Below are 24,634 nucleotides of genomic sequence, written 5' to 3'. Positions count from 1 at the left end.
TGAACGTCCATCTCGGCAGAGCCGCGCTTTCAAAGCGCAAACAGATCCGAATCTCCCACGTAGTGCGACGTTGCCAACTGTTATTTCGTGACTTGAGTAAAGTCGGCTGTGGTACTGTCAAACAAAGTGCTTGCCGCTTCCAGCTCCTCAACTACCACGTCTTCTTGATATTTTAAAGCTAATTGGTGTTCTGAATTTATAAAAAGCGCACATCATACCGCAATCCTCAATAACTTTTTAACAATTTAAACATAACCTTCTTCGACTGTATAACCAAAAGGTAACCCAAGTCCAAAGCAGACTAACAATGGGTAAATACCAAACAGCTGATTCGTGACGTCACGTTTTCCCCTACATTGGCTAAAAACAGAAACGAATTGGTAAATACCAACCAGCAATCATTCCACGCTGGAAATCGGGTATTGATTTCCGCACTCAAGACCTTCATTGTCCGGGCCGGTATATGTTACCAAATAAGATTTTCTTATAACCATAGTAGAAGTTGAATTTAATTTCTCACTTATAAGTATAATATAAGTTTATTTTCTTGGTAATATAGAGAACTCTTTTTTTCTACATTTTTCTTTTGTCAGTTTCTTCGTAGTTTATAGTTCATTAGTTCCTATACACTATACAGGATGATTCATTAAGAATGGGCAATCTCTGAACTGGAGATACTACACACCAAAATATGGCGATTGAGCTTCACATGTCTTATACAAATGTTGCAGGTTTACGAGATACGGGGTATTTCAAGTTGGAATTTTAATTTGAAATTTCTTAATAATTTTGTGATTTTAAGCAGTATCGTCTTGAAAATTGGCGACTTTAGATGTTTTGATATGAAAATTTCGAATTTTGCGTTGAATTTAGCATTATTTATACCGAGCACATACATACATACACCCTGTTACTTAGGTAAATTACAACACATCTTTTTTGCCTAATCAGTTATGGCTAAAACGACTAGAAAATGCCACGCCTTATCCACCGATGAGGAAAATGTTCATTCAGGTATCGCCGTACTGGCAGAGAAAAATGTGGCGGCGCCCCGTCTTGCATAAACCACATGTTCCGCCTTATGGCTAGTGGTACATCTTCTAGGAGTGGGTTTAACTGTGGTTCAAGGAAGTTTAAATAGAGAGGCCCGTACAGTTTAGGAGGAAGTTCAAAAGGACCAATAAAAAAAACCAGATATCACACCACATCAAATATTTACCTTGAATACATGCTGAAAATGTCGTTTCTTTAGAGCATGTGGACCACAAATTATTGTTTTTCCAATTAAAAACACCTCGTCTAGTAAACGTCGCCTCATCGGTGAAAAGAGGCTCATTAAGAAATTCCTGGTTTTCGGATTGTTTATTTAGCATAAATTGAGCAAACTGTAGGCGAACTGGTAAATCTTGCAGATTTTGGAAGGGAGTATAGTGATATGGACGGAGATTCTCTTTTTCTTAAATTCTCCAGATAGACGATTGGCTTATTCCTGTTGCCGTACTTAACCAACGAGTACTGATATCTGAATTTTCCAAAATACGAGCTAAAACCTCTTTTTCATCATTGACATTAATATAAAAATATCATGAAGCACCATTTAAGGTTTTAGGACGAAAACACCCTGTTTCGCCTAGGCGGGTATAAATACGTCTGAACAGTTTGTGGTTGGGTTGTCTTAGATTTGGGTATAATTCTAAATATCTTCTGGCTGCACCAAGTCCACTTTAATTTAAATCGAGCTTCGTAATCGTAATTTCAAGCTTTTGATTCAAGCTTTTCGACTTGTTAGTCGCCAAGTTAAAATTTTACGGTTGCAATGAAGTTGTTCTTTCTTTTTTTAAGTCCTATCTCTGGAATCGTACTCAACGAGTACGTGTCAATAACAATTACTCCGATTCGAAATACATAATTTCTGGAGTTCCTCAAGGATCGATTCTAGGACCTCTTTTATTCTTGCTATATACTTCGCATCTTCCTTTAGTCGTAAAGAGCTCTGAGGTGTACCAGTACGCTGACGATACTCAGTTAATTCATTATTTCGATCCAGATAACATAGAACGAGCTTCTGAAAGTATAAATAGAGACCTAAGCTTAATCTTGCGCTACTCGAAAGAACACAATCTTAATATTAATGCCAATAAGACTAACGTTTTACTTTTTGCTAACAAAAATCGTCGTGCTAACGTTGAAAAAAATATATACATTCAATATGATAATAACACCTTGCTAAGAGCGTCAATATTCTAGGTTTAATTATTGATTCTTCTTTAAGATTCCAAGGACGACATATTCGTGCTGTCTTGCAGAGGTGCTATTTGCGTATGCGTTTGCTCTATGGTAACAAACATATTTTAAATTTTAAGACAACTCTCAGTATCATATATCTCAGTTTTGTCGTTTACTATCCCTGTCTTGATAAAATAACCCAGCAGAAACTGCAACGTGTACAAAATACGTGTTGTCGATTTGTGTGTAATTTAAGAAAATTTGATTGTGTTGTTAAAATTTTGAAAATTTGATCATTTATGTATCGGCTCTATAAAAACTAAAAGCCAAAATATCTGTTTATCACTATCACACACGAAATATCTATTTTACAAAGTATCTTTAAATTAATTCCAAGAAATGCGATTCGTGACAGAGATATAAGGCATAATATTCTGACATTGCCACACCAATAGCACAGCTCTTTTCTCACGTAGTTATACTTACATTGCCGTAACAATTTATAATCGATTTAGACCTAATTTTTCAATTCCAATATCTCGCTTTAAAAATTATTATAAAACTTTGTTCTTGGAGGAACAATTGCACAATTAATTTTGTTCTCTGCGGATTTACAAATGTATTTAATTAATTTTTTTTCTCTCAATTTGTTCTTTAGTTAATTTTTATATCACTATTACTGCTTGTTTGTCAAAACATTTGTAATTATTATTATTAGGGTTAAGAGATAAAAGTAGCTTTAGCTAATCTTCGCCTTTTTGGGCAAATGTAATGTAATGTGCATTTGAAACCAAATAAAGACATATTTATTTATTTATTTATTTATTTATCATTTTACTGAGCAAAAACGCAATTCATATCACGCATTTCACTGCTGGAATATTCATTATGACGTGGCATTTTCTTATTTTAGAATTTTTACTTCAAATAATACACTCTTACTCTAAATAATACACTTAGTGACAGTAAAATTGTCATATAATTTCTATACACGAAAAACTGAAAAAAAGTCAATGTAATAACGGTGGCTTAGGATTCTTTACGCTGACTATTTAAAATGAAATTAACTTAAAAACTTAACCTAAAAACTTAAAATCTTATAACTTAAAGATTTTCTAGTCGTTTTAGCCATATCAGTTATGGCAAAAAAGAGTAGTAGTAGACAAAAAAGATATGTTGTAATTTACCTAAGTAACAAGGTGTAATTGACGCCCTGTATAAATAATGCGAAATTCACCACAAAATTCGTAATTTTCATGTTAAAACACATAAAGTCGCCAATTTTCAAGACGATACTGCTTAAAATCACAAAATTATTAAGAAATTTCAAATTAAAATTCCAACTTTAAATACCCTGTATCTCGTAAACCTGCAACATTTGTATAAGACATGTTAAGCTTAATCCCCATATTTTGGTGTGTAGTATCTCCAGTTCAGAGTTTGCCCATTCTTAATGAATCACCCTTTATATTCAATAGTCTCACATGAAAATTAATTTGTTCCCACATAGATTAGTTGTAATTTCGTTCAAAAGTTCATGAAGGTTTTGTACATTTTTGGTTAGAAGCTAAAATTTGCGATTAATAAAAGGAATAATACTTCAAATTCGTGTGGAGCATGCATAACATTCATATAAAATTATATGCATGCAAAATAAGATATTGGTGTTTATACTGGGTGGTGTTTGATCAATGCATGAAACCTTATTAGTATATCTCATTTTAGTGAAAAATACTTCGTTTGATCTATTGATATATTGAATGATTTTCTAATATGTAGTTTGTTATTTAGAATTAAGCTGGCTAATAGCTTAAAAAATCTACCCATTTTGTCAATATATAGCTGTTCATTATATAATTTGTAGATGCTTCAATATCAAATCTCTTAATTCAAAAAACCAAACTTCTTTAAACTTACATCTATGAAATCAGAAATTCCTATTTAAAGAAATTAACAACATTGTTGCGCTGTTTGCTTTAATTGTTTCAATCCGCACTTTCCTTAAACCATTGGTCTTAATTATCAGGTTTTATATCTAGATTAACATGTATTTTCACACCATGCTTATAATAAAAACCAGCAAGGACAAAACGATAAGGTAAGGTTTATCATTACTATAGTTTTTAGATCTTAACGCCCTTACTTTAAAATTATGCAGATTGTAAGGCGTAGGACAGTAAATAAATCTGCTTTACTCAAATATTGGGCGAGGTTTTGGACTTTGGACTGAGTTTTTTTTGTACAGTTATACACTTACAATAAAACGACAAACAAAAAACAATCTTATAGGGAAATAACGCCAGCAGAGGTTTAGAAAACTGACCCGAGAGAGACCTATAGGGCCGAAACATTGGCAATTTTTTGAATAAATAAGATTTATTTACTGTCAATATTTTAAATTTGTTTAAAAAAATGTTTGGTCGGTGAACATTGACTTCGAGAGTTTGTATGACTTAATAACATAAATACATCTTGCCGGAAGAGTGTTTCTCTTGTGTGTGCCTTTGAGACATTGTTCTTAAAGTAGAACGACTATTCTGCCCTGCTAAGGCAAGTTATCCTAACTGCTAAATAGTGGTTTTGAGAAATTCATTCGAGACTGTTTTTTTCTAATTTAATGCGAAAACAATTGTTTGCTGAAATACATGGAAAAATTAACAGTATACGTCAATTATAGTCATGTTTATTAACTCTTTTTATTCTCCAATTATTATTTGTAGTTTAACATAAACATAAAAAAATAGATTAATTTTAGAAGCTCAAATATCTCAAGTGAAAAACAAATAATAGCACCTTTAGAATCTTAAAAGATCTTGAACTAAAAATAAATAATAGTTTAAAAAAACTAAAAGAACACGCTTTTATTGCTAATCGAACTAAAATTAACCCATACGTTTTAATCCGATTCTTAACCGTTTCTGAAATGATCGGCTCTAAAGTTTTTTTTTGTAAATTTTTGTAATAATTACGTTCTCTGTATTTCTAACTCACGTTGCAGGTATTTCATCATTTTTTGTTAATACTTATTTTAATTGACTGGTAGTTATGATAAGCATGGTTGTCAGTTTGATTAATTCTGAGCGTTTTAATTTGAAAAGAGCAAAGTTTCCATTACGTAATGCCTCACAAATTCACCCATACTCCCTGCTGACATGATATTCGTGTATGGTTTCTGTAATGGTATAGCGCATTACGTGCTGTTGATGAGTACCCACGTCGTTTTCCAAATCGAAAAGTTTTTCAGACAGTTTCTGCAAATGCTCAGGAAACAGGAATGTTTCCAAGTCTCACGCTTGGAATTAATTCTGAACGAGAGGCGGGACTAAAGGTGGAAAATGAAGAAAATGTTCTGAAGCTTCGATTAGCATCACATTTGGACGTTTGAAAGACACTTAGGAAAAACGGTTTTAAGCCTTTCCATATTCAACCGGTTCAACATCTTCAAGAGGGCGATTATGGCTTAAAGGTTCAATTTTGGGAATAGATCCAACAAAATCGATGCCGACATATATACATTTTATTTAGCAATGAAGCTCATTTTACTGGCAATGGAATTAATAACCGACACAATGAACATCGGTGGTCAGATGAAAATCATGCCACGTTTGAACGAAACTTTCAACATCGATTCAGTGTTAACGTGTGGTGTGGAATGCTGAACGACCAGTTGTTTGGTCCGTTTGCATTAGATGAGCGTCTTACTGGAGAAGGATATTTACACTTTTTGGAAGACCATTTAATACACATGTTGGATGATGTTCCGCTAATTGTTCGACACCGAATGTATTTTCAATACGATGGAGCCCTGCCTCATTTTAGTTGCAGAGTGCGTAATTTCTTAGACAATCGTTTTCCTGATTGTTGGATTGGCAGAGGAGGACCTCAAGTTTGGCCACCGAGGTCACCAGACTTAAATCCACTGGCCTCTGGGGGTGGATGAAAGCTCTCGTGTACGAAACACCAGTAGAAACCGTAGAAGGACTCCACAATCAAATTTTGAATGCTTCAAATATTATTAAAAACAATCCATATCCAATTAAACGTGCTGCAGCTTGCCTTGAAGTTGGTGGTGGTATTTTCGAAAACATTTTAAATTAGTGGAATTTTGTTTTTCTTACTAGTATTTGTTTGTGTTGCTTTTAAAATAAAAATCTTACAAAAAAACTTCAGAACCGATTATTTCAGAAACGGTTGAGAATCTGATTAAAACATATGGGTTAATTTATCTTATTTTGACCTTCTGAACATGTTTTTAAAATATTTCCCTTTCCTCCCGAAACACCCTGTATACAACCCGAGCTAATAAAAGCGTGTTAATAAATGACAAGATACGGGGAGTTTGGTACATTAATTGGTTGGAAAGCAGGGACCATTTGCTAACTCTTCTTTTGGCCAATTCAATTTGGCAAACGATGCACCAAACATCCTGTAATTTTAAAAACTATTCATTTTCAGTTATGTCATCAGAATCATCAATTGAAATCGGTAGATTTTACCAAAATAAAAGCATATTTGTGGTATATGATCCTTTAATTTACTGGTTAAATTGTTTTTTTTTCGTATTAAATTAATCCCCTTAGGCTAGTGTACTAAACTTAGCCGAAAATATATTGTCCAACTGCTTAGGTTCATAAAAGAAAATTTTATTTATAATAAAAAAATTACAAACTTTCTCAAAATTTATTTGAACTATATTTTTTAAATAAATACAGTCATTGAGGCCGTTAAATGAAAAATTTAACTGTGTATTTTAAACGCGGTATTTAAAATCAATAAAATCATAAACTTTTTTCTTTTTCTTAAAGCATGATTCAACTTGGTGATCAAATGATTCTGCTCATATGAACTTATGACTCGGTTCGAAATATTTTAACTCTAGTTTTTCACAATTAATAACGTATATAAAAACAGATTTTAGATCAATTTTTATTTTGGATGGAACAATAATTGTTCAACCAAATCACATCTCTTGGCCAAAAGAAAAGCATAAAAGAAATAATGTCATCATTTACGTGCAAAATTGTCTTAATTTTAAAAACGATTTCTTTGTAGTTAGGATAACTTGCCTTAGCAGGGCAGTATTGTTTTGAAATTGAAAAGAAAATAATTTGTTTTGAACAAAATTTTTGTATTTCAAAATTTTGTATTTGAAATTACACTACTCAAAAGAATTATCGTATATTTTTGTTTGCATAAAAAACAAATTTTAATTTGAATTCTTTGTCCTATAATTTGTGAGAAAAAATAAACATTATTTTGAAAAACTAAATTTACTAAAAAATAAGTTAATATTTAGAATTTTCATCTCTTGCTCTTATAACTTCTCTGCAACGTCTTAGCGTACTGATAATTAGATTCTAAACATACAGAAATACCATTTAATTCTTCTGTAGCGCTGTTCCAGGGTTTCTGGTGTATTTACTCTGTCCTTCTGAGTGCAGGATCCCCATGTGTTCTAGTGGATTAAGGTCTGGCGACCTAGTTGGCCAATCCACTACATCAATATCCGTATCTTACAAGTTCCTTACTATGCGGGTTGTGTGGTTCATCATTATGCATTAATATACAAATGGGACAAAAGCGATAACATACTTTTGCAAAATGTCTGTAATATACCTTTCAGCATTTCAAGTACCTTGTTGCAAGACATGGAGGTCAATACGAGCACCAAGTTCATTTCTTCCCAAACCATAACTCCTCCTTCACCAAAAGCATCTAATTGACGAATATTAATTTGTTTGAATCTGCTTCCAGGTTTTCTATATACTATCATTAGCCGATAGAGTAAATCTTGACTCGTCAGAGAATAATACAGCCTTCCAGTCATCAACGGTGCAGCCGATATGTTTTCTGGCAAATGATATCTGGCAGCACAGTATTGCCTGGTGTGGCCATGGACCAGTTTCTGCTCTTCTTGGTCTTAAATTGATTAGATGAGCTCATGTCAGCTGATCTTGTAACTTTCTAGCCGTCGTTGCACGATTTCTCAAAGTTTGCAAGTACAAAAATCGATCCTGGGCCGCTGTTTTCCTTGGACGGCCTTGATCTGGACACGTCTGGTCTATACCGTCTTAGAATGTATAACATTTTGCAGTGAAAAAGAAAAAATCTGTAAACGCTAATAAGAGCATGCAGAGCATTTTTCATATACCAGGTCTGTTTAATTAAAAAAAAAGGATAATATTGAGTACTGAAACATCATTTCACAATTTTGAGATTAAAAGGCTTTATACAGGGTTTTCCAAAATATGCGATAATCGTTTTGAGTAGTGTATATAGAATTCCCAGAAAAATCATGTTGTTTCGTAGCATCATTATTGCTTATAATGATGCTTTTATAGTTAGTATTAATTATCTTCCAATTTTTTTGCTCTAGAAATGAGGGGATTCCTTTTAAAGGCCCACTGCTACTCGTAGAACATAGTCGGAAACTGAAGCTGTTTATATTCATATAGTAGTATGTAGAATAATTGGGATATTATGTCAGAAATACCTCAACTATTTCCTGAAGTTTGGTGTCAAATGAGAATGTCCTTCACTGCAGATGATGGAGAATCGCGGAGTATATTTGGATTAGCAACAGCTTCAGCCTGCACGACAAAGTTCTTCAGTTTCCGACTACAATCTGAAGGAATTGATGAAATACCCAAGAAAATCAAAACCTAAAATATTAGAATATCGTGGAGAGACACGCTATATTTCTTTACTACACTTAATTGATGACAAATTCATACTTTCATTTGTAACAGTTTTAACATTTCATTTATAACAGGAATTGATTTTTATTAGTTTCAGGTAATAATGTCGAAGCTTGTGAAATTGGCTGACATAGTTTCAAACCCAAGACTAGATAAGTTTTGATGAAAACTACTTTAAAATAATGGAAACTCGATTTGAGAGAAAATGTTAAAGCAAACTACAACTGGAACTTTCCAGCAGCTGGAACCAGCATTGTCGACCACTTTTATCATATCAAAATAATTATATTTATTTAGTGTGACAGAAAAATTCAAAAGTGTTAAGTTCTCTCTTAGATTTCTCCTATGTCAACAATAATCAATGAGGTAGGAAAAAAACGTAAGAACAAAAGTGAACAGATTAACGTCAGAAGTATAAAAAGTTTGGAAGCTTGGACCAAAAAGGAATAAAAGGGTCTAAAGTAGATTATTCAAAATACTCTCAAAAACATGGAAGTATTGCAAAATACTCTATGTCGCGAGAGACAAATACTAAAGCGAGAAAAGATCTTCTAAGAATGTACGAAAAGGACTAGTAATTGTCTAAAAGTAATAAGTAAAAGCATTTCTCATCGTTAATACTTTAAAAAAGATTTAATGGGTTAGATGAACATATATGCTTATAACTTAACCTTAAAATAAATACGTTTCTAAAAGATATACTATTCCCGAACGTATATTAGCACTATCACAAAATTATTGGGAAGGAAACCAAATAATTAAGCACGAACTTACAAATAAAACTAGTATAAATACGTTTTACGAAGAATATAGAGTAAGGGTATATAAAAATAGGGTCACAAATATGGAATACTTACAAAACTAAACTAAATACTAAATATATGGGCAGAAATCGCAAATATAAATGCCAGATACATATGAGGTACATTGCAAATGACACCATGAGTTGCAGGATTTGCACTGTATCCACTGTTTCTCGGATTTTTTGCTTTCCAAAAACTTTCCACCACAAAACAAGCACTCTGGATTATCAGAAACATCCGGAACTTTTTCATCATTTTTGCCAGTACATAATGAATCATCTGAGTCATCATCTGCCACAAAGTCTTCTTCAGAAGAGCTACTTGATTTTTCTGAACTGTATCTCAAATTTTTTGTCTTACGCTTAGCTTGATTTCTTGATGAGATGGCTGTTGACGTGCTGGGAGTATCGGAATCAGTCAATCTTGTTTTACTCTGCCCAACTTGTTTTTTAACTTGAAGTTTTGATGTAGTTGAAACAGATGCTTTTGCGGATGATTCCAATTCTGTTTTGTAAGGTGACGCAGTTATTACGGCAGCTTTCCCTGCTTTTCGTCCTTGGTTGCTGGTTTTTTTACAAATGATTGGGACAGGCGAGACCATCTCAGGAGTTACAATATTTGTTGGTGGCGTCGGATTTTCAGTATCTTGAGGTACTGGAAGAGGGACAACAGCATCAACTTCATCTTTTTCGATAGATTCGAAGGCAAGAAAGTCAGATTCACGAAAGACATTTGGATTAAGGGGAAAAATTCCGATGGATTTAAAACCATTAACAGCAATCTCACCACGCTGAACTCTTAAATAGGCCTTGCCGAAATTTTCCATCACATCAAATGCAGTTACTGGTCTGGCATTTTGTCATACCCACGTTCTTATCTCCTCACTGTAATGAACTTTGAATGGTCTCATAAAAGATTTGTCAAGGGGCTGAAGTTTATGTGTTGAATGTGGCAGTAAGCACACAATCGTAACATTATTTTCTCTGGCCATATTAATGACATCAATATTGCGAGTATGCGAGTTATGACCGTCTAATACGAGCATAACTGGAGATTCAGGTGTAGGCTTTACTGTCGCTACAAAGTGTTCAAACCATTTTGTAAAAATGTTATTTTGTATCTACCCATCTAATGGATGACATTCGAACTTTGTCCCAGGTGGAGCCCCCTTTGTAAGCTGCGGGCTTAAGTTTTTTCTGGGGAATATAACTAAGGGTGGAACAAAATTGCCTTTTGTATGCACTCATACAAAAAAATTCTACTGTAATTAGTGAGCCTCGTTCTGCGGAAGTCATGCTACCAATGTGTCGTTTACCGTTAAAAACGCGGTCTGCTGAATAGTTATGTTTTTCATATTCATTCTTTAAGATAGTAAAAAATTACTGAACGTTTTCTCTGGAAAAGCCCTTGGCTCTAGCAAAAGATGCCTGTAGGTCTTCTAAATGACAATGTATCTGAGTGCCGTCTCATAAACAGCCTAAGCCAGCCTTTTCCAGCTGTTTCTTTGCCAAATGGATTTGGCAGATTATTTTTAACAGCAAGCTGATATGCCATATTCCTTATGTCGTTTCTGGTTAAACCAAAATACTTACTTTCCATATGAAGTAAGTGCCTTACAAGTTCATCTTCTAGTTGTTTTGTAAGCACTGTTGGTCGACCTAGTTTTGTTTCAGGAGAGATATCTGGATCTTCGTTTTTCTGACAGTGTCTAAAAAGGGTTGTTCTGGGAACATTGTAAGTTTTGGCTGCCTGCAGGTAGCCCATTTTCTGTTCCTTAACAGCACGAATTGCTTGTATCATATCATTTTTTTTGTAACATTTTCTTTTTCGACTACCTTTTGAAGCCATACTGAAATAAAAAAAATCACATAGTTCTATTTCATCATATAAAAATTGAGGTTTCTAACGCAGAGTACAAGCACAAGATTTAATAGGTTTACAATGGCCTCTCTTCTGATTATGACTTTTATTTGCTTTTTTAGTTACAATAATTGTTATTGATATATTATTTAGTATAAAAGCAAATTTAGAAATGCTTTTATAGCAACAAAATATCACTATTTTAGTATTCTTAATGGGATACTAATATGGAATACTATTCCATATTTGTGGCTCAAAAAATTCCATATTAGTGACCCTCATAACCTAATCTTATAATATTCTAAAAAAATATTTCTATGTTAAAAAACAAACTTACCTAAAAACTATTGTAAACTATGATGTTTGAACTGTCCCAAATGCACAACAGTTTGAATAAAAAATAAGTATTTTATAACACAAACACATAAATAACACACGGAAACAGCATCTGCAAAACATCTGCAAAACTTTTATGATGCCGCAAAAAGAACGACTGTCCATGGTGAGCCAACAAAACAAACTAGAGACGGACCGATCCAAAAAAAAAAACCTTAGATGAATGCACTTCGACACTTTCAACGTGCAATTAATAGAAGGCGCTTGCTACTTTTTCTGGTTTACAACTGTTCCATATTTGTCGCCCTTAATCTAATTTGTTGGAATAGTGCAATATGTATATATTTAAAGTGAATTGTGTTAAAAAGTAGGTGCTGAACCAAGAATATTGTATTTCAATATATATAAAACAATCAGCAATATGTATCGACGGCGTTTGCTAATGTACTACGAGAGGCTAGTGCAGCATTGTTGCTACATTTTATGGCCTTATTTTTTCACATAGGCTACTAACTTGCATAAAATGCGCTCTTAGCATCATGTCACTTGGTATGTTGTATTTTTATGCAGGATTTATTACATCTTATGTCTTCTTTTTCTTTAGAAGTTATCATTGTACTAGTAATAGGTTGAGTACATCATGAAAGATTGGCACTAAATTAAGCAATCTCATTCATTTTCCATAGTATCACGTTTATGATACAGTAACTTATGTAACAGTGCATCCTTCCTCCAGCCCAATGTGTTGAATCTATCCTGAGTTTGTGTTAAGAAACCTTCAAAATGTATAAATGCAGAAAGTTAACAAAAATGACTATAATCGACAAGTGTTTTCAGATCCGTAACGCCTTGGTAATTAGTTTCAAGATAATCCTTGCTTCATCTGGTAAGCACATTAAAATAATTTAAAGGCGAATAGCACTATAGAAAATACGGCTATTGAATAATATTATAAGGTTGAGAGGTGTTTTATTATTAAGTGAGGAGCAGGTATATACCTTGGTTGGATTAGGGATAGTACTATATATTGGTCCAGCAAATTTGTTTCTTGGATGCCAAAATACCGACTCATTAATATTAAAGAGAGACGACATCGAATGCTTTATGAATTCTCCAGTTACGCTTACCACTGAGTGTGGAAATATGCAATCTACGTTCAATTTGGTTCGGAGGAGTAGGAGAAACGCTTTCGTTATCTTTTTAACTTTTGACTTGTCATTTCAAGTTGATACTATATATAACTGCCCTTCATTGGCCGGGTCGGCATAGACAAAATAAGTTTTTCTCTTTCATATAGTTACTTGATAATAAACTAATTGTGTTAGTCATTTCTACCCAATAACCTCATAGATCAAATACCTTAGACATCATCTGTCACATGGATGGTAACATTCTCACCTGCTTTTATATACTTCTCAGCATTCCGTCGTCGGATTCAGCACTCCTTTTAACATTTCGGCCTGCAACTTCAACATATTATTGGCCTGGATTTAAACACTGGCGCTCACCACTCCGCCATCTCATTCAGCACTTTCTTGTCTCTTCTATCTTGATATTGATTTGACCACCGGCACCGCTCACCATTCCTCCATTGCATTCGGCCCTTCCTTCTTTTAACAACTTGGCGCCTGACATTTTGATATGGCTTTGAGCACTATACATCATTCCGCCAAGGCCCTTGGGTTTATTTTTCAGATGTACAAATCAAATTTTTTTCAATAGTATAATTTATTGCGGGACTTGGTGGTGGCGTAGTTTGTTCTTTACTTCTTGATAGGAAAAGGAACTTTATTGTTCTCAAGCGAATTATTTTAGCGGTAATAACCCTAACACGAATGATCATGGTATAAATTGTTCAGTTTTTGAAAAAAAATTATTATAATGTTTAGTAGATTATTGTTAAAATTTCGCGGCACCATTTTTGTTGTCTGTCACAGTAGTGTTGACCTTTCATTGTTGTGTGAAAAATTATTGTCAAGATTTTGTTGTTATACGCAATTCGACTTGGCATTAAGCATCAATTGAATTTAATTTAAACTCTTATTTATAACCATAATTTGTTTTCAGTTTTTGAAGTTATAGGAAAACATTAATTTCTATTGGAGTCGACGTTTTGATTGTTATATCGGAGTTTTCATTGAAATATTAATGCAACCGGAGCAGCCCATTCCAATGAAAGGAGTCTTAATGTATTCAATGACGCATACAAGTGGACCAGCCGCTTCCCTTAATAGTATTTCATTCAAGCAGCCAATATTAGCAAGAGAGAGTACCAGTTGGAGAAAACATTCACTTTCTTACAAAAATTTTCAACATTTATGTGTGAAACGGTACAATAAAGGTAGTTTGCAGATTATTATTAGAATAATTATAAACAGTTTAGATCCAACATATTACATAAATATATTAAAACGTCTAAACTTGTAAGACGCAAGTGTAGCTAAATTATGGAAAATGGTCCGATTAGTACATATTTTCATGTTGTTACAAGACGTGGTTGACTATGCTTACGGTGGAAGTTTATTATTGAAACTCTTCGTTTTTTTTTACAGAATTATTTTTTTAGAAAAAAAATCTCAGAAATAATGCAGTAATTATTTAGTAACATTTATTGATTAGTGAGTTGACGTGGTTAAGGGCAAGGGCTTTCTCGATATGTCACTAGTCTTGCAGAGGAATTTAATTAGACCTGCAGGATATTCTGGATGAGGGCATTTCCAATGAACTCTGGAAATGTAGAGAGCCTTGTTCTTGGTGGTTTGCCGTCTTTTGCAGTGGCGGGGGTAGCCTAAGTGGGAGGTGGCAGTGAGTTGGATGTATTTACAGAAAATCCTAAGTACGGAGTCCTGTTGGAGGGTGGAGCTGGAAGAATTGAGCGTGAGGTCCAAGAACCTTATGGATTTAGGTGAATCTCTGTCGAGGACCATACCAAATTTCTTTGCATGTATGTTCATTGACTGTCAGTCGCCACGACTGGCAGACTAGATGTGGAAGCTGATCCAGTTCTTCATCCATATGTACTGTAGTGGATGTAACCGGATGGAATCTTGCTACATAAAGCGGTCGTTCATGAAAATGCTGAAACGGAAAACAGAAAATTGAGAACTCTAGTAATATCCCTTTTTGTTTTACAGTCTTATATTTACACTAACCTCTTCTATGCTTTTAAAATATCATAGTTATTAATAATCTCAAGTGACGAACTTCAGGTAAAACTTGAAAAGTTAATTAAGGTTTTTCGACCTTAAGGGGCTTTGAGATCAAACGCCATCTATCAAAGTATGTTTTAATGCTGTAGTGAATGTTGTGTCTTGTAGTCTAATGGTATAGTGCGTTCGACTTCATGGTAGTAGTTTTTTTTTTGTTCAAGTCTAATGATTGCTAATTTACGTTAAACAAATAAATAGAGTTGCCTTAGGGGTGGGATAAATATTTTCACATAAATTAGGGGAAAATTTTTTTAAACACTCCAGTACGCATGCGTTAGATCTCAAAGTCTTACATATACAACTTCCGATTTTGTGACTCCCTCCGTTCCGAACTTTTTCTTATTCGTTCGAGGACTTAATAGAACTAAGAAGTCTTAGATTGAACTATTTTAGTCCAAGGAACAATGGAGAGTTTTATTGAATATACTAAGCGCGTCGTATTCTTATGAAAACTCTTAATAGCATTTTATATTGAGATCGTTATTTCATAATATAGTTTGCATAGCTTCTTTGATGCTTTAATTACATATATTTTTACAACAACTACGTTCAGCTTATAAAATATGGACAAATACTGTTACCAATGGCTTGGTGCTATTGAGGAATACATGATATTCATCAAATCATGATATTATATCAAATTAATAAATAATCGATTTTCATATAATGATAAAGTAGTATCATGTAAAATCGGACATTTTGATAGTACTTACTAAAATAAGCTTTTACAGAAGCACGCAATCTTTTGTTCAAATAAAAACCAAATAGTATAAACAATAATATTAGTCTTACGTTGGCAACATGAAATTGGAATATCTTAAAATGTATAATTTAGTATCGTTATTGAAAGTTTATGTAATCTTAGTTTTCTTAATTTTTAACAAGAAATCGAGACATGCATATAACGGTTTAAATTCGTTTTAAAATCCTTAAAAAGTAGTTTTAGCCAAGCAAATAATTAAATTTTGATTTGATACTGCGATACGAGTTATGGGTCGGAAATTAATATCATTATTTGGCATTTAAATTTACAGGTACGAATATTTATAGGACAAAATATAAGTCATATGAGATTAAAAGTATTAGAATATTTAGAGTATATGTTAATAATATTCCAAATGAATGTATATATAGTCACTAGGGAGTACATAGTAAATATCCCTTATGCCATAATTTTTAGAAATCCGGTCCTAATTATAAGTATATATAGAAAAGCAGATCTATCTACCACAAAAACACTAAAAAATACTCGATTATTGCTTAAATTATCAATGTACAATAATTTGAATGTTCACAAGATGTAATAACACAAAAAATGTATGGCATTATCAGATTAATGTGAAACAACTAATCACTACATCTGAATTTTAACTCGAAAACGGTATGTCGGAATTTGAAATTTTAGTAGAATAATAAGGAATCCTAAATTTGGAATTTAATAGGCACGTCTTTTCAGTTTGAATGCAAAAAACTATCAAAAAAGCAAAAGAATTAGAAATAATATAATGAAACTTTAGTTTAATTTTAAAGAAATTATTTAGTTAGGCTCTTGCCCTGTAATTCTCCTTTTCTGTAAGAAGATCAAAATATTAACTATTTTTGAACCTGCAATATATTTTCTAATGCAAAATATACATACATATTTTTTTATTAAATGATTTCTTGCATAATTTTAAACTAAAGTTATAGTATCTTTGACTGAATATTTGACTGAACATATTATTCGTTTGTATTAAATTTTATTTTAATTTCCCAGGTAATGGTTGTTTTGGCGTACTAATGTGATCAGCGTACTTTAACCTGGTAAGTACATACTATACGTATTTTGTTTAGGTTGTATCGCTTTTTGAAGCTGGCTGTTCAAAGCCTCATTTCTCGAAATACCAGAAATTTTCAAGGTTCAAACTATGCAGTAGTTTCTGATGTTTTCTCTTTTAATTATTCATAAATTGTAAAGAGCGTTTGCTTTAACACTACAGACTTTTATAGTTTTGTCTAATTATAAAATGAATATTTGTTTGAATAATACTAACGTCTAATTTTAACCATCTTTGTCTAGTAGGTTTTGTTAAAAATGAAGACAGGGAAATGGTTAGGGATGTAAAAGCCTTTTATGTTCGACAATGTTTAAATTCGTACAATAAATTCAGTTTTTTGCACAGTGGGAAATGAATAAATTAAAAATAGCCCTTGATAATATCACTAGCTTTCCTTTTTAAAAAATTGCTTTTGATATGCATTAGAAATATAAATTAATTTGTACAGGGTGTCCCAAATTCGAGGGTGACCATTGGAATCTCGGAAACCGTAAGAGTTACAGGGTCGGTTAAATAGAGGCAAAGTTGCGCAATTTCGAGCTTAACAAAATGACGCTTGAAAAAATTTAATATTCCGGATACTTCCGGAGTTATCCGAAAAAAATCGAAAATTGTCAAAATCGTTTTTACCTTCTACCGACTTTATTTAAAGAGACATCGGAAAACTAAGAACAGTTGAAAACAGTTTTTCATTGCCTTTTTTTATGTCCTACAACATGACGCAAAAAAAAATTCCGCCGTTTCGTTTTTTTCGACCATCATCAACTTTATTTTTTCTTATGGGCGCCATATTGATTTTCTCATTTTAAAGAAGTATTTTTAATTGCCTTTAAAATGAGGTATCAAACTTACTAGGATACATTTTCATTGAATTGGTTTAAAAAAAAAAATATATCAAATACAGAGCATTTTATAGCTTCAATTTATATAAAATCAATTTATTTGGAAATATCATTGATATATCTTTCTCTCTTGCACTCATAGAGTTCTTATGGGAAATACTAGAAGGAATAATCGGACATGTAAGTGCGATACCTCATTTTTAAGACAATTAAAAATACTTTTTAAAAATGAGAAAATCCAATATGGCGCCCATAAGAAAAAATAAAGTTGATGATGATCGAATGAAAACGAAACGTCGGATTAATTTTTTTTTGCGTCTTGTTATAGGACATAAAAAGTGGAAATGAAAAACTGTTTTTAGTTCTCCGATGTCCCTAGTAAATAAAGTCCGACTTTATTTAGTCCCCTAAATAAAGTCGGTAGAAGGTAAAAACGATTTTGACAATTTTCGATTTTATTCGGATAACTCCGGAATTAAAAAAAAAATTTAAACGTCATTTTTTAAGCTCCAAATTGCGCAACTTTGCCGCCATTTAACCGATCCTGTAACTCTTACGGTTTCCGAGATTCCAATAATCACGCTCGAATTTGGGACACCCTGTACATTTAGCTGGCATATATTGTGTCCATGAACTCCCATAAACTTTTCTTACTTGTTGGAGTGCATATACTAAGTAAAAATTTGCAGACACCGATTATAAAGTAGGTACGATGTGAAAAGTATACGGTATAAAAGTTGTGAAAATATAATATAATCGCCTTTTTTAATATCGGCAAAATCTTCTGTATTTACAATATGTATTTTCTGTTCTTTTAAATCGTTTTCTAATGTCGATAACACCTCTTTATCTGAATAATGCTTCGGGTGAATCACAAGTATGCCTACACGTTTTATTGTATTTTCTTCACCAACCAACTTTCTCCTTTATATATATTTTAGTGATTTTTTATTCGAAATCATTGAATTTCTTTGGTTACTGATGTATGAACTGTAGTGTAATTTCAAACATTTTTCGTATTAATGGTAGATATTGTAATAAATATCTCTAGTTACTAGTATAACCTTAATAATTATTTGTTCTCATTTCAGGATATTGGATATATTACATTTGGGACAGCAAAATGTGTAGAAGTGAATCCTACCGGAAAGAGTTGATAGCTGGTTGAGCTTGAACGAATTAACTGTCTTTGGGTTTCCGCGTCTATCCTTGTAAGTATATTAATTTTAATCCCTGCACTATTTTTAAATGTAAATTATATAGAGTGTATAACGGAGCATATGGATGGTATGGGTTTTTGGTAAACCCATGTATTACATGTGAAATCCGTCACTACAATATATTTGAGACCCTCTCCTAAATTAAATGTTAAGATCGAATCAAACTAGTTGGTCAATTTTCCTATTGTGTAAAATTTTGTAAAACTTAATGAAAGTCAATCAACTTTTAATGCAAATATCTCTGAAACTCAAAAAGTTAGAAAGGCGCAATTTGGTGCAAATCTTATACAGGTAGAGGGAACTACAATCACCATAGTTTGATTATAGGATGAGTCACCCCTTGGAACCGATGCACCCCAACCCCAAAATTTTTGGTGCCAACCCTTTCGTGATACCTTATCAAGTACTCTACGGTGAACTGTTTTTTCTTGTTTGCTACTGATCATTGCCCAATTTGTCGAGTGTGTCAGGTTATACTTCACAGTCAAAAAAGTAAAGAGTAACAATAATTTTTTTAATCCGATAAAAAAGTTTGTTTACTAAGTTGGAATGCAGGTTTTAGGTCGTACAAGAAAGTAGATGTTTAGACCTAGTTTAAAAAAATATTTTACATTGTATATCGTCTTGTGAGTTTTCACCGACTCGCCCAAATACTTCACACAATGGTTTATGGGAAGTGTGGCTTAAAGAATTAAAATGATATACATGTATGGTTCTTAAAATCTTTGTGCTTTAAGGACTGCTGCATTATTTAACGATAGAAATCCAAGTCATATTTACGTGAGGTAACTAATTCTTAAATTTGAAGAAACAAGATCGGTGGAAAACAAAAAAAGAGTTCAGCGTGGAATACTTGATGAAGCGGCAAAAGTAGAAGGATTAGGACATTTTGCTATGAATCCTACATTGTCCCTACGTTAAGCTCATGAATCTATACGTCAGGTACTCAAATAAAGTCATTTCCATCTATACAAAATGCAAATTCTTCAGCAATTGCGTGAAGACGACCCTGACCGAAGAATAGAATTTTGGAAGGAAAAATTATGTATTACTCCTTAGTTGCTAAAAAATATTTTATTGCTTTAGCGACGAATGCACGTTTTTTTTTTAATGGTTCTGTAAATAAACACTTTGTAAAAAAACTGTGTAGATACTGGAGTAATGAAAATCCGCTTACTTTCAGAGAACACACACAGTATTCAGAAAAAATCAATGCGTGGGCGGGAATATTGGGTGATAGAAATGTCGGACTTCTATTTATTAATGGTAACTTTAATGGCGAAACTTACTTGGAAATGTTGGAAACCTCCATTCAACCTAAAATTGTTAAAGAAATAGAAAATCAGTTGGATATTCATGGTGGTATGAATCTAAACGAAGATTTATTCCATTTTCAACAAGGTGGAACCAGCCATCCCATTATGTTCTTCCTGTGGGCAAATTTTTATATGATGCGTTTCTAGATCAGTAGATTGGGAGAAGAGGTCCTACGGAATGGCCGGTGAAAACGCAATCAGCTTTACACGATGATCTTCGGCAACAGATTATTACAGAATGTGCATTTATCCCAAGAGAAGTATTTCAAATTGTGAGAAATGAGTTTGAAAATAGATGATACTTCTGTTTAGCCCAAAATAAGATGAATACAATAACACTTCGCAAAAAGAGAGTTTATTTTATTTAACTTATACGTTTTTTTGAGCCTGTAAAATGTAGGAAAAATTCTGGTGCACGTGAATACTACCCCAAAAGGCCTTTAATTTAAGGTAACACAAAAGGGGTGCCATTTCAAAATTTGGGGTTAGGGTGCCTCGGGCTCAAGGGGTGACTCACCTTATAACCAAAATATGATAGTTGTATAACATTTGTACCAAAATGCGCTTTTCTAACTTTTTTATAGTTTCAGAGATATTTGCATTAAAAGTTTTAAAATTGACAGCTTGTATGTTATCTAACCCATACAATAAGTTTAAATCATAAGTCATGTACTATAATCTCGTATCCCTTACCATTTTAAAAGTTTGGTATAATTCTACATAGACCATTTGTACCATTTTTTAACTCGTCCATAATCGCTAATGGTAGTTACCTTAAGAGACTCATACTCACACCAATATTCCAGTATAACTAATCAGCATCAATATAAATTATATTTAATTTTATTTCAATTGATTTTGCAATGTTCTGCCTTTCTTAGTTCGGCGGTTCGATAAGTACTTAGACTACAAAAGAAAAAGATTTATTTCTAAACAATTTCTTAGAAATTTGTCAATTTATTTCTCAACACTGTCTTATTTTTGCCTGATACAGTTGACCCAGCGATGCTCCAACGTCATTAACCCAAATGGAAAATACGTTTTTTGGAGGTCTACAAGTCGGCCTTTGTGGCGGCCTTCGAGCCTCCTCATTCGACTTTGATCCCGGGGGGGAAGTGACTTGTAAGTTTGGAACCAAAAATAAGTTACACCGAGCGAATTCTGGAGAATACGGCGGAAGAGGCACCTGGGCGTGGCATATCAAAAGCCGACGTGCATGATGGGAAAAAATCGTATTATTTTTTAAAAATGGGTTTATCAAGTTATGAGTGACTTCAGTAAACAACAATTTTAATTTGAATTACAAATCACTCATATTCAAAATAATTCTAAAGGGCTCATTTGCAACATAGCAAGCCATCTGAATTCTTGTCATTCAACACGCAATACAAATATGCTTAAAATTATTATATAGCACGTTGTATAACATTATTAAAAAACTGTACTATTGTTAAACTTGATCTTATAAGCATTTATACATAGTGGCTAAACGAAATGTCGGGCTCGTAAAGATTTTAAAAAGAAAACGCTCGGTCACGTCAATTTAGATTATCAGGGGGAAAATTTTTCGGAATATCACCCCCATCTGTCATCCCTAATCATTTTTAATGGAATAAGTGGGTCGAGTTATACCTTGTTTGAAAGGTCTTTCGATTTTCTTTTTGCCTATACCTAGTTTAAAGGATTTTACTTCAGTGGTTCTCAAAATATTGACTATTTTAATATTTAATAGTTTTTTGGAAAATAATCGCAATTCTTTGTCAAACAATTATTAATTCAAAATTTTTGAGATTGGTTCCACCCTGGCTAAGGGATGATTGATGGGGGTGGTATTATACTCTGAAAATATTTCTCCCTGGTAATCTAAAATGACCTGTCCGAGCCTTTTCTTCTTAAAATCTTTACGAGCCCGACATGGCTGCCCTTTCGTTTTTGTTTAGCCACCCTGTATGTCGTGTATAAGCTCAAAAAGGGCCCACGCTAATAAAATAATTTTATTTTATTAAACTCGTTTAATAATTTTATATAAAATTGATTCCCGTTCATAATAAAGTATTTATAAAATTATTGTATTTTTTATTACCAACATATAAGATGAATTAATACCATAAAATTAACAAAGTTGATAAGCCCCAAATAGGCGATCCCCATAATAGGCGAAATTGAAAACAACGCGCCTATTATGACGGCTTAGCTGATCATACCTCTAATGACCACTGAATAGGGAAACATCTTGCACAACGAATATTACTGATATTATAGTTGCATATTAACATCTCATTTTTGATGCCCCTTCGGAGTATTAAAGATTTTGAATGACTAAAAAGAATATCCTAAAATTATGTTTAAAAAATGGCAATTTTTTAGAAATATCACAAACTGAACCGGAATTCTTCAAGTCATTGTATATGCATTTATTTTAATTTGAACATGGCGAAAATAAAGGTTGGGAAGGGCGGGAAGACTTTTCTCCACAAATGAAAATGCCAATCTTTTTGTCAAGAGTTATGCATTTCGACGAGTTCACTCATCATCATCAGACTCTAACATTACATATCTGTGATAGCTACATGAAAAACAATAATTATAATAATACTATGTGATATTGTTTTAAAGCAAAATTGACAGATGAAAATTTCAAGATGGCTGTTGGGTTGGGAAAGAAATTAAATGGAAAGGGTGGTCTTGTGGCACATCATTTTGAAGCTTCTGACGAGTACTTTATAACCCTAGATTATAAATTCAATATCTTTACCTACTACAAAATGGTGGTACATTTAATAATTATCTAAATACATTAACATTTAACTTGATATATCGAATAAATACATTGAGTTCAATTGAGAAGATGCTGGAAATGGTTGCCTTGAACTTCTTGACACAAGAACAGTCGGTCCGAAATTTTACCCCGAACATTTTCAAATACACTAACATCAATATTTCTACAAATATTCGTTGTCGTCGTAAATCCAATACTGAAGCAGGTTCAGTTTCGTACATATTTTGCTTCAAATAGCCCTATAAAAAAAAGTCTAGAGGTGTCAAATTTAGCGAGCGAACTGGCCATTCCACAGGTCCTCGGCCAATCCAACGACCGGGGAAATTGTTATTTATTCTGGAGTAGTGTGGTGGAGCTCCATCTTGCTGGAATACAATATCAATATCCAATTCATTAGGATCGATCGGATACATATCGGATCGTACTACATCGTGAGTGTTCGGGACCGGTTCAAACCCCGGTCTTTTCTGTCGACGAGGCATCTATGGAGACGCTGAGGTCAATGAACTTCAAACTGTTCTTTGACTTCCGTAAGGTGCGGTTTCGTCCGAGAAGACTAAGGCGTCCCAAGAGCAAAAAGCTGAGGATATGCGATAACAGCCGCCTTCTAAAGTAACCACCACGTTCACCGCCCAGAGGGGGCGGACCTAAAGGGCTCAAGCCAGGTGGCAGTGGGGTGAACCGATTCCTTAAATAAAAACAAAATTAAAAAAAAAAACTGCACCACGTTTTAAAGTATTACAAATAATAAAGTACCGCAAGAATGTTCGATGAAACCAAATTCGACCTCGCTCTGATCCAAGAACCATGGAACTCCAATAAACGTCGAGTCTGGACTGGGTATAACCACTGGTAAAGTAATCGAACTACCTCTTGGCAACAATCCCAGATTTCTGCGACCGGGATACCATTGCGGCCCACGTCTTCTTCCCGGGTGGTGTAATGGCAATCATCAGCTCTCCATACTTCTCGGATGATGCTGCAAAACAACCTGCAAAAATAAAAACGTATAGTGTAACCTTGGATGTGATGCAAATTCTTATCACGCAGCCTGGAGTAGCACAAGCATTCATCACAGAGTCTCTTCATTTATAAATGACTCTTCAATTGTATACTTGGGTAGGGAATAACAATTAATAAGACTCGGCCAGGAGTCAACATTTATCACTAAAAATAGAAAAGAGTTACTTAATTGAATTATTATAGTCGTGGCGCCGAACAGCGGGAGTGTTTACGACTGCTTTATATGGAAGGGGCCGATATTTTGGCCTGGGATCATTATATATTTAGTCAAACGGTATCGGCACAGATTAAACTAGCTAACGCAATGTTGCATACGCAAATAACGCAATCTTGCGTTAGCTAGTTAAATCTGTGGTATCGGTTATTATTTCAGTTTATAATTTTGCAGTTGCAACTATGAGGATTTAGGTTCATTAATTTTTTTTAATTACGCATATAGTATAATGTAAATTAAAAGAGCTCTCAGTATATTTTTTTTATTTCAGTTTTACAAACAGGAGTCGGA

The 24,634-nt window shown here is 33.4% G+C and overlaps 2 protein-coding genes across 4 annotated transcripts in view; one reads left to right on the top strand and one right to left on the bottom strand.

Moving 5' to 3' along the window:
• Nucleotides 1-22,394, top strand: part of LOC126748298 (protein no-on-transient A-like) — a 60,069-nt gene extending 37,675 nt beyond the window's left edge. For both annotated transcript variants that reach the window (XR_007664689.1, XR_007664688.1), the window contains exons 5-7: nt 16,889-16,935; nt 18,883-19,002; nt 21,322-22,394. The gene's annotated coding sequence lies outside the window, so the exon portion shown is untranslated. The remainder of the gene's footprint in view (nt 1-16,888; nt 16,936-18,882; nt 19,003-21,321) is intronic.
• Nucleotides 22,395-23,478: 1,084 nt separating this feature from the next.
• LOC126748304 (uncharacterized) lies at nt 23,479-24,335 on the bottom strand. 2 transcript variants are annotated; one of them, XR_007664690.1, is made up of 2 exons: nt 23,863-24,335; nt 23,479-23,794 (listed from the first exon to the last, which is right to left on the bottom strand). XR_007664690.1 is itself a non-coding variant. In XM_050457439.1 (2 exons), the coding sequence occupies exons 1-2, from the start codon at nt 24,193-24,195 to the stop codon at nt 23,557-23,559; spliced, it is 585 nt and encodes a 194-aa protein (XP_050313396.1). In that variant the 5' UTR covers nt 24,196-24,323; the 3' UTR covers nt 23,479-23,556. The 2 variants fall into 2 exon arrangements, 1 of the variants encoding a protein (XP_050313396.1); XM_050457439.1 differs by having other exon boundaries at nt 23,849-24,323.
• Nucleotides 24,336-24,634: the final 299 nt, after the last annotated feature.

The sequence above is a fragment of the Anthonomus grandis genome, chromosome 22, assembly GCF_022605725.1.
Source record: "Anthonomus grandis grandis chromosome 22, icAntGran1.3, whole genome shotgun sequence".
Classification (NCBI taxonomy): domain Eukaryota; kingdom Metazoa; phylum Arthropoda; class Insecta; order Coleoptera; family Curculionidae; genus Anthonomus; species Anthonomus grandis.
Note: the sequence above shows the minus strand (reverse complement) of the source record. Positions and strands in the feature narration are given on the sequence as shown.